The sequence below is a fragment of the Anser anser genome (genome assembly GCF_964211835.1).
Source record: "Anser anser genome assembly, chromosome: Z".
Taxonomy (NCBI): Eukaryota; Metazoa; Chordata; class Aves; order Anseriformes; family Anatidae; genus Anser; species Anser anser.
The window spans coordinates 32,649,551-32,660,007 of NC_139723.1; the positions used below are offsets into that span (position 1 = coordinate 32,649,551).

The 10,457-nt window shown below is 53.9% G+C and overlaps 1 protein-coding gene across 1 annotated transcript; it reads right to left on the reverse strand.

Moving 5' to 3' along the window:
• Positions 1-7,335: 7,335 nt before the first annotated feature.
• On the reverse strand, positions 7,336-10,086 carry LOC310889006 (uncharacterized protein). The gene is made up of 2 exons (XM_083815948.1): positions 9,574-10,086; positions 7,336-9,448 (listed from the first exon to the last, which is right to left on the reverse strand). The coding sequence occupies exons 1-2, from the start codon at positions 9,828-9,830 to the stop codon at positions 8,347-8,349; spliced, it is 1,359 nt and encodes a 452-aa protein (XP_083672074.1). The 5' UTR covers positions 9,831-10,086; the 3' UTR covers positions 7,336-8,346.
• Positions 10,087-10,457: the final 371 nt, after the last annotated feature.

Genomic DNA, 10,457 nt, shown 5'->3' on the forward strand with positions numbered 1-10,457 from the left:
CCGAAACATCTTTTGCAGTACTTTCTGCCTGGGTAAGTTTCCCTCATGTACACACTCTGAGATCCTATTTCAAGAACTCTCAGATTTATTAACATGTGATGGACATTACTGATATTATTTAGTTTACTATAACATGTTCCTTTAATAGAAGAGATGATTTAATCAAGAGCATCCTCCCCTGGAGAAAGGGCATAACACAGCATGCCTGCAGGGAGAAACTGTAGAAACTTCGCTCTGCCTCACCTGGTCCATTCTGCCTTATCTCTGTTTTAAACAGTGACCTGCTCTCATTTCTGCTCAGAAGAAAAAAATAAAAATAAAATAAAATAAAATAAAATAAAAAATAAAAAATAAAAAATGCAACCTCTCCCTGTTCCTTTCCCCAGCTGTTCTTCTGAGCTAAAAGCCTCCTTGGTCCCTTTGGCATTGCTTCCTTCTAAGAAGAAATCTTGGCAGATCCACTTCAAATAACCAAAGCTCTATTTCAGCCTTCCTCTTGCCACTACCACCACTGCTGTGTGACCCAAACTTCTAGGGTATCTGTTGTTTGCAGATTGCAGATGGTGCCAAATGGATCTAGCAGCTGACACACTACATGTCCTACAGTGGGTGTCTGGTTGCCCCTGCCCCACCATGGGTGTGAAGCTTTCTAGGTCATTTTTAGGTGGGTCAGGGTCTGAGCACCTTTTCATCCATGCTCCCTGGGAGTGGCATCCTGCAAGAGTCCTTGAGCCTCACATCCTCCACGATGTCTTGCCATGCAGGGATGGATAACACAGCTAGGGAGCTAAGTAACCAAAGCAAAGGCCTGATTTACCTATGAATTCTGAATGTGCTAATCAGGACTTAACTAATATTAGCTTGTCTTGAACCCAATTATGAGCATACTCAGCTAGTGTAACACAAGCAGTACCCACAACCTTTATAATGCTGTGATGGTAGAGCCAGACCTGCGGTAGCTGAGCATGAGAACAATCTGATCAGCAAAGGGGCAAAGATGGGTGCAGGTGCAGAAGGCAGACATTCAAGTAACTGAAAGTTGCCAGAAGATAACCACAAGAAACTACAAATAAGGAACTTCCTGAATATGCATATAATGACAAGGTCAAAAACAAGATAAAGAGTGTCAGGAACAGATAAGGCTTCCTCTCCCTGTCTGGGGAGAGAGGCAATAGCATAAAAACATCAGGCATGAGTGAAGAAATCTTGAAGAGAGAAAACAAGCCCATTAAAGTCCTGACTTCTCTTCGCAAAGAGCTTCTGAGCCTCATCAACATCCCCTCTGTGACTAGGAGCCACCCAGGACCACAGCCAGCCATGCTAAAAAGGTGGCATCTGCTATGTCATACTCATAAATCATCGAGCACAGTGTTAACAGACCCACAGGATGGGAAGTGAAGGAAGGATGAAGAATATTGCATAGAAATTAGTCACAAACAAGAAATGTGTTATGAAGGAAAAGATATTAAGTTCCCCAACTGACAGATGAATATGCACATACTCAGGTGTAACATTTGGTTTGGGTTCACTGACTGGCTCCTTCTTTCACAGATCTCTGTGCCTCTTCTGTTTGGAGGTGGCTGCACATCGTGCTCCACAGAGAATGGGAAATCAGATGGCCTTCGTGAAGGTTTTCTCTGGCACTGAGGAAACATGGAGGGGAAGAAGGTGCAAGAGGTGCCACTGAGCCTGTCGTATGGCCTCACCTCAGCCTACTTTCCTCTCACCAAACAAGTTGTGAAGGGCCGTGCAGGAAATTAGTGGGGTGTTAGGGAGGGACACCTTCAGGGGCTGTTTTCCCTGGAGCATGAGGTGTGCAACTGAGAGACATGGAGGGGCAGAGGAGGGCTAGCTGAGGGGTAGTGCCTGGTGGCAGCACTGACGAGCCAAGCGAACTCGGAGCTGCTTAAGTGGGCTGCACCTCACGAGACAGGCAGGCCATGAGCCAAAGTACCTCAGCCTCCTGGTGGCACCCAGGGAGGAGGTGGCCCGTCCACCCACAGCTGGGCAGGTCCCCAAAACAGCCTCCTCTCCTGGAGGCAGTGGGTGGCCTCATGGGGGCGTGGGGCTGCATGCCACTTGCAGGCCGGTGTCCTGAAGCTCTCCGGGGGACCCTGGATGCCTGACTGGTCCCACCACCTAAGGAGAAGGGGAGGCAGGCAAAAGCTGCTCCTCTGCTGATTGTCCCCAGGCTTTCTGGGGCTCCCTTGTGCTGCCTCTGTGCTGATGGCTCCTGTGGCCAAAGCAGTGCCCCCTCTGTTTGAACAGGGAGCTCTTCCATGACCAGTGATTCTCCTCCCCTTCCCTGCCCTGCCGTGCACTCTTCATCACCTTGGCCCTTACCTGCCCCAACCAAGGGGCAGCAACACTTTCTGCCTCTTCTGAGTTGGTGCCTTCCTTTGCACCAAGAAAGCACACTGATTTTCCAATGTGGTGGGGATGGGGGACATTGTGCCACATGGGGAGCTGTTCCACCACCCTTCCACAACATGAGTGTGGTTCTGGGTTTCATACCATTAGACACTCCCCTGATGCCTGTCCCTCAAGTGCTGCAGGACTTCCAATCTCAGGCTGCTCCACAGAGCTCAGTGCCATGGGGGCTGCTCCTCTTGACTATGAAGACTGTGCCCAACTAGTTCCTCTTCACTGAGAACCATGGGGCCTGGTCCTCTGAGGCAAATCCATGGGCTGGTAGCACACCATCGCTGTGAGCCCCTTCCTGTGGTGCATCTGTGCGGAGACATAGGTGTGGGATGTCAGGGTTGGTGTGAGTGGCCCAGGAGAGCAGGAAACCCAGGCCAGACAGGGTTTGGACAGGATCAGAGAAAGGCGTTGGAGGGTCCCGAGGTAGTTAAGCGACTGGTGAGAGTTTTGAAGAGATTTTGTTGTTCTTTAGGGACCCTGAGGTAGAACTAGGAGGTGTTTGGAAGTCCTGAAGCAAGTTTGGAGCTGATTGAGGTTGAGTTTCAGGAGTGTTTTGGGGCCTTTGGGGTGGGCAGATGTCATTCAGCAACCAAGGGCAGGTTTGGGCATCTCTGGAGGTACCTGTACATGGTTTGGGACCTTTGCACACCTGGGGATGGATGGTTTGGGGGGGCTGGGAGGGTTTGCTTATTTGGAGCTTTTGGACAGGTGTGGGGATGTTTGGTGTCTCTCATTTTTGCCAGTGTTTGGGCACCAAGGGGGCAGTGTTTGGCAGTGGGGTCCCTTGGGACAGATCACTGGGTGTTCGGGGACCTCTGGGGCAGGGTTTGGAGCTCCTTGGTGGCAGTTGAGCAAGGTATAAGGACTGATGACTTTGAGGTCTTTGAGGTCTGAAGCAGGTTATAAGGGTGTTTCAGGAACCTAGCAGTTTTCTGACAGGTTTTAATGAAGCATTTTGGCATGATTTGAGGGTTTTGGAGGGATGTCAGAATATGATTAGGGGCTGGGAAACATCTTTCAGGGACCTGAATCAGGTGTTTGGGTGACCTAGTGCAGTTCTGAGGATCTCGGGGGAATTTTGGTCAGGGTTTGAGGTCCTTAGGTGGCTGTGGGCATCTGCATAGAGGGGTTGGTTGAAACTATCTGGGTTCCTGGGGCACACTTTTTGTGTTTTGGGCATAAAGCAGGTTTGGGGTCTTCAGGAGCATTAGGACAGGGTGTGTGGCTTTCCTTGTTTCTGGGAGCTTTTGTGGCAGGGTTCAGGGCCCTGTGGTAGGATTTTGGGGAGGTCTCTAGGGGTCCTGAAGTGAGGTGTGTGTGGGGGGTTGGGACGGATTTGGGGCTCTTTGAGGAAAACTGTTCAGGGTACGGGGTCTCTCTGAACCAGTAAGTATGGCACAGAGTTTGAGGATGTTTAAAGTTTGTTGAAAGCTTTGGGGCAGTGTTTTTGGCCCCCATGGCAAGGTCTGGGAGATGTCTGGGTCCCTGGGCAGGATTGGGAAACACTGGGGATACTTCCACTGTGTGTGTGTGTGGGGGGGAGGGTATAAATGGGGCCTTGCAGCAAGTTTTAGGGTATTTTTGGCCCCTGGGACAGAGGCTGAGGTGTTTGGGGGCATTTACGCAGGGAAGGGATGAGGGGGGGGAAGCCGCAGAGTGTCAGGGAACCTTTCAGGTGCCCTGAAGTGGGGGTTGGGAGTGTTGAGGCCCCCAAAGCAAGGGGGGCACTGGCACTGGCACGGGGCCTGCGCTGCGGCCTGCGCCTGGCGCTGCAGGGTGAGGGGCATTGCACCTGCACCTGGCGCTGCTTGGGGTGAGCGCTGAGGGAGGGTCAGTGCGCTTGCGCTTGGCATGAGTTAACCTGAGGGCAGGGAGGCAGTGCGCATGCACTTTACGGTGCTCACGCGCAGAGAGGCTCGTGCTGCTGCTCCTCCGCAGACCCAAGTCTTGCTGTTTCTCCTCTCCTTGTCTCCATACCCTGTGGCGTAGCAGCACCCTGACCCGGGCTAGTAGCAGATGACAGCCTTTGTACTGAGTCTGCAGGGTGACTGAGGTGTGGCTGGCCAGCCTTCCGCTGCCTCAGCTTTTCCTTGGCCTGCCTGGAGCTGTGCTTTCACTTTTCTTGGTGCTTTTGCTGCGGATCAGGTGGCTGTGGCTCTGCTGTTTTGCTTATCCTGGTAGGGCACAACCATAGCAGATAGCATACAGGTGCATACAGATGGCTGTAAAAACTCGTTATTCAGTGTAGAGAACATATTTAGGACACTACCACAAAGCTGATACCAAGAGCAAAGGACAGTACAGACCTCAGGAAAGCAGAAGCCCAAGAAGTGAGGGCAGACAGTACAGTGAAGAGATGGCCAAGCCAGCAATAGGGTGCAGGCTGGCCCTGAAAACAAGGGCTAGAAACATCTCACTACGGATTAGTTATAGAACTGCAGGCCTGCTCTGGGCAAAATCAACTTCTGTGTGGGTGGACAAACAAACAAACAGACAGACAAATAGCACCTGACAGAAGTAAGAAGAAACCACATCCAATGTGGATATAAGAAGGAGCTGCTTTTCAAGGGAAAAGGTTGTCTCATCTCAATTTGGTGAAAATCAAGCAGAATTGTATATGGTATTCTCACCAAAAGCAGAAAATAATCTACTCCACTGTCTACTGTGAGAATGACTACAAAATGAAGGAGTGCTTCCTTCATTTGCTTTTCTGGAAGCAGTGGTTCTGTTTTTTTCAGCTGCAAATTCCAGTGTTCAGAAATAACTACCCACTGTGTATGTGGGATCCAGCCCTTTCTGCTTGCTAAGCTGTTAAGTGTGAGTGGCCAAGAGTCCTGTATGACACCCAGCCTCAGGTGCTGAGCTTCAGGGCATTGTGCATGCTTCTCACAGGACCTCAGCCTTAAGAGTTTGGCATTATTATCTCTCAGACTTTTTCAGTGGCAGCACAGAAGAAAGTAGAAGAAACAAGAGGGAGGAGTAGCAATGCAGGACAAGCTCCCTCCCTTTATTTCTTTCCTTGTTAGCAGCCTGTGAGCAGGGAACCCCTTACCCAGGCCCTGCTCTGATGACCAAGCCCGTGTGAGGAATGAGCCCAGCAAGGAACCAGACTCTGTCTAAGAAGTGAAATAAGACACTTGCACTTTGTAACACCAGTACCTTGCCTGGGTTTTAAAAGAGAAAGCTGGGTTTTGGTTTATCCTTAGTTCCTGGGTGCCTGGCCTGCCAGGATCCCTGTGCTGCAGGTGGTCATCACTGCCCACAGCTTGACTTGATGGCACCAGGCCTGGTCACCAGATTGCCTCTCCCCATGCACATGATACAAAAATCCCCCATACATACCTGTCTACCATTGCATCCCAGGACCAGGTTCTGAAACCGTGATTTTCAGTAAGGTTTCTAGCTCCAGGGTGTGTATTTGGTAACAAGACACTCTCACTTCTGCCACCTGATATTCATAGAATCATGGGACCACAGAACTGCTTTGGGTTAGAGGGGATCTTAAAGACCATCCAGTTCCAACCCCCCTGCCATGGGCAGGGACACCTCCCACCAGACCAGCTCAAGGCCCCATCCAACCTGGCCTTGAACACCTCCAGAGATGGAGCATCCACAGCTTCTCTGGGCAACCTGTGCCAGTGCCTCACCACCTTCTGAGCAAAGAATTTCTTTCTAACATCTAATCTAAATCTTCCTTATTTTAGTTTAAAACTATTCCCCCTTAGAATCATAGAAGGGACCCACAAGGAACATCAAGTCCAACTCCCTTTGTTCAGTCTTTGTCTGCCAGAGCATAAAGTTGCTCTCAATCTTTTTTACAAGCCCCCTTTAAGAACTGAAAAGCTGCAATTAGGTCACCCCTGAGGCTTCTCCAGGCTGAACATCCCCACCTCCCTCAGCCTTTCTTCACAGGAGAGGTGCTCCAGCCCTTTGATCATCTTCATGAATCTCATCTGGACACACTCTAACAGGTCCATGTACTTCTTGTGCTAGGGGCCCCAGACCTGGACGCAGCACTCCAAGTGGGGCCTCACAAGGGCAGAGCAGAGGTGGACAATCGCCTTCCTCCCCTGCTGGCCACCCCTCTGTTGATGCAGCCCAGGACGCAGTTGGCCTTCTGGGCTGCAAGCACACACTGCTGGCTCATGTTGAGCTTCTCATCCACCAGAACCCCCAAGTCCTTCTCTGCTGGGCTGCTCTCACTGAGCTCTTCTCCCGGCCTGTCCTCATGTCTGGGATTGCTCCGACCCAGGTGCAGCACCTTGCATGTGGACTTGTTGAACCTGGGCACCCCTTGGCTGCAAACCTCTCTCTGGGAGCAGCTGAAGAGCTGCAGGCCTGCAGCTGAGCAGCACAGCACACGCTTTCAGTGTGAATGAATGTACTGAATGACTTACACAAAACACAGCCTACCCCTTAGTGCTACACCTGTAACTAGGATGGGATTTGTCAGAGAGTAAAAGGATCAAAGAATTGATCCTTTTGAATTGAGGTTGGAAGGGATCTCTGGAGGTCATCAGGTAAAAAATCCCTGCCCAATCAGGACCACCCAGACCATGTTGCTGAGTATCATATCCAGATGAGTTTTGAAGGAGGGAGACTCCACAGCCTCTCTGGGCAACCTGTGCAAGTGCTGGGTCACTGGCACAGTAAAGAAGTTCATAGAATCATCAAGTCTGGAAAAAGACCTTGAAGATCACCAAGTTCTTGCTGACATGCAAGAGGAACCTCTTGAGTTCCTGTTTTCGCCCATTGCATACTGCCCTGGCACTGGGCACCACTAAAAAGAACCTGGCTCCACCCATTCTGCACATTACTTTCAGGTATTTACTGATGTTGATCAGATCCCCCCGAGTTTTGTTTTCTGCAGGCTGAACAGTCCCAGCTCTCTCAGCCTTTCCTCAGAGGAGGGGTGCTCCAGGCTCTTCATCACCTAAGTGGCCCTATGTTGACAACACCCAGTGTGACCATATCTCACACTGGGGAGTCCAGTACTGGACACAGTACTTAAGTGTGGAGTGCTGGGCAGAGGGGAAGGATAGCCTCCCTTAACCTGTTGGCAATGCTTTGCTTAATGCAACCCAGGACACGATTAGCATTCCCTGTAGCAAGGGCTGATTTGTGGCTCATATTCAATGTGGGGTCCACTAGTACTCCAGGAAGTTCTTTGCAAAGCTATTCTCTGGCTGGGCAACCCCAGCAACTGCTGGTGCCTGGGGCTGTTCCTCACCAGGTGCAGAGATCTGCCTTTCCCCCTGTTGACCTGCTCGGGGTTCCTGTGTGGGCAGGGCACAGCCCTGGCTTCCTGCAGCCAGCAGCAGCACCAGGCCGTGACTCTGCACACCGGGGATCTGGGCGCCACCATGGCCAGGCCGTGCCCAGCAGGGCAGGCTGGCAGGAGGGCAGAGCCCCGAGGCGCAGGGGCACAGGGGGCGCTGAGCAGGAGGCCAGGCCTGGGGCGATGGGCATGGGCACGGGCTGGCCCCAGTCACCCCTTGGCTGCAAACCTCTCTCTGGGAGCAGCTGAAGAGCTGCAGGCCTGCAGCTGAGCAGCACAGCACGCGCTTTCAGGGGGAGCAAAGCAGTGGTGCCGGGCACCTGGGGAGGGAAGCACCAAGACGAACAGCTCAGCCCTCCTGGCAAAGGGCGGCATCGCCGTGCCCCAATGCCACCAGACCTCATAGCGGGCATGCGAGGACGCGGTGGGCACAGCAGCAGGAAGAGGGGGAGACGGCGGCAGGGGTGGGGATGGCAACTCCAAATAAATTGTTAGCTACACTGAGACTTTTTATATTTATAAAATGGCTTTATTTTCTACGTTGTACAGATTTATTTCCTGAGGGCCTTCCGGTGCTCCTAGGTGCCGGCATGTGCCCCGTCTGCTGGCGGGGCCCTGTTTTTGCCAGCTCCTGGGGCACTGTCCTAGTGTTGCCGGCGGAGTGGCCTCTTCTTGGCTGGCGGTGCAGAGGCCTGGGAGGTGGGGGCCCTCCTCTTCGGGGCTCGCCGGGGCCCCCTTTGTGGACGGTCCCTGCTCTGCTGTGCTGTGGAGGGCCCCGCCGCAGCCTCCGGTGGCTCCTCCTGGGGCTCTTCTTGGTTCCTGGGGACAGGAACCGGGCTGGATGGGGGGTGGCCGGGACCCCCTTGAAGGGCAGCAGTGGAGGTGCCTGGGAGGTCCTCCGCGTTGGTTCCACTGGGGCTGCTGGAGGGCTCTAGGCTGTGGGCAGGAGTCCCTGCTGGGGAGGCTGCAGGGCCTGGGGCTGCTGCGGGGTTGCCCTCCTGTTCCCCAGCAGCACGGGAGCTCCCCAGGCCCAGCAGCTGGTGGGCCTCCCTGCTGCATCGCTGCACGGTGATGTTGATGAGACGCTGCACAAAGCTGCGTGCGTGGCTTTGCAGGGAGGTGCGTATGAGCAGGGTCAGGGCCTCCTGGTCGAGGCCAAGGAAGCACAGGCTGGAGATGACCAAGTTCAGCGCTGCGGTGGCTTCCCTGCCATCAGCCCCCAAGAGTCGTCCCAGCTCCTGGCACAGCCAGGGCAGCAGGGGCTGCAGCATCTCTGGGTGCAGGCGGAAGAGGGAGGCCCAGATGTAGGGGTGGAGGCCGCCCACAGGAGCTGTAGGCACCGGTCCTGCAGCCTGTGGTCGGGAGGCTGCTGGGCGACGGAGTCTGCGCGTGGCTGGGCGGCCGGGAACACTCTCTGCATGCTGGGCGATGAGCGGTGCCTCTGCAGGTGGTGGGATGACGAGCTCCTCGAAGCTGTCATCGGCCTGCACCGAGTGCATGATGGAGCTGACTCTCCTCTTGCAGAGGGGGCACTCGGGCTTGTTGTCCACCCACTGCTGGATGCATCGGAAGCAAAATTGGTGGAGACATGGCATCACATAGCTGGCGTTGTCCCAGGTGTCAAGGCAAATGGGGCAGCGACTGTCCAGCGCCGTGGCCATGCTCTCCAGCTGCGGTAGTGGGCTGGGTGGAGCAGGGGATGAGGGGCTGCTCCTCCTCACTGGCGCTGCAGCAGCAGGTGTCACCCTGCAAAAGGCAAAGAAGAGGCCATGGTCATCGGCTGATGTGGGGGCTGCTGGAAGAGCTGTGCAGCTCCCTCAGGGAGGAAACCCTTCCAGCTGCCCAGGGGGAGGTGTCCCTGCAGTGCTCACCTCTGCTGCTGCGAGCGCTCCTCTTGGGTCTCCCGACGGCGCGAACGAGGCAGGACCGCGGGAGAAGCTCTGATGGCTCTGGGAAGGGCACTGAGAGCTGCTGCAGCAACTCCCAGGGCACGACTCCAGCACCAAGGCCGACCTTGCTCCTCACTCCAGACCTCACGTAAACGCTCAGCCGGAGTGCGGGCTCTAGCCAGCGGGGTGGGCCTCTGCGCCTGCGTATAAGCAGTGAGGGCCACGCAGTCACAATCCATTGCACACAGACATCACAGCCCATCGCTTGGAGACGCCACCAGCCACCCGTAGGACATATCATAATGGACCATCCTCACCCCGGCAGCTCTCTGGCCCCAGATTCTGAGGCCTCCTGTAATGTTCGGGTCCACTCCATGCCCCCCAACTTTTGTCTTGTCCTTGTGTCCTGGTTTCAGTTAAGACAGAGTTAATTTTCCTCCTAGTAGCTGGTAGGGTGCTATGTTTTGGACTAGGATGAGAAGAGCACTGATAATATGCTGATGTTTTAATTGTTGCAGAGCAGTGCTTACACCAAGCCAAGGACTTTTCAGCTTCTCACTCTGTCCTGCCAGTGAGCAGGCTGGGGGTGCAGCAGGAGCTGGGAGGGGACAGACCCAGGACAGCTGACCCAAACTGGCCAAAGGGGTATTCTATACCATCTGATGTCATGCTAAACAATACTAACATGCTAAACAATATATATATATATCATAATGGACCATCCTCACCCCGGCAGCTCTCTGGCCCCAGATTCTGAGGCCTCCTGTAATGTTCGGGTCCACTCCATGCCCCCAGCTTTTGTCTTGTCCTTGGCATCGGTGTTCCCCACCAGTCAGGGGGGCCTTGGCTGTGCCTTCCCAGGGCCC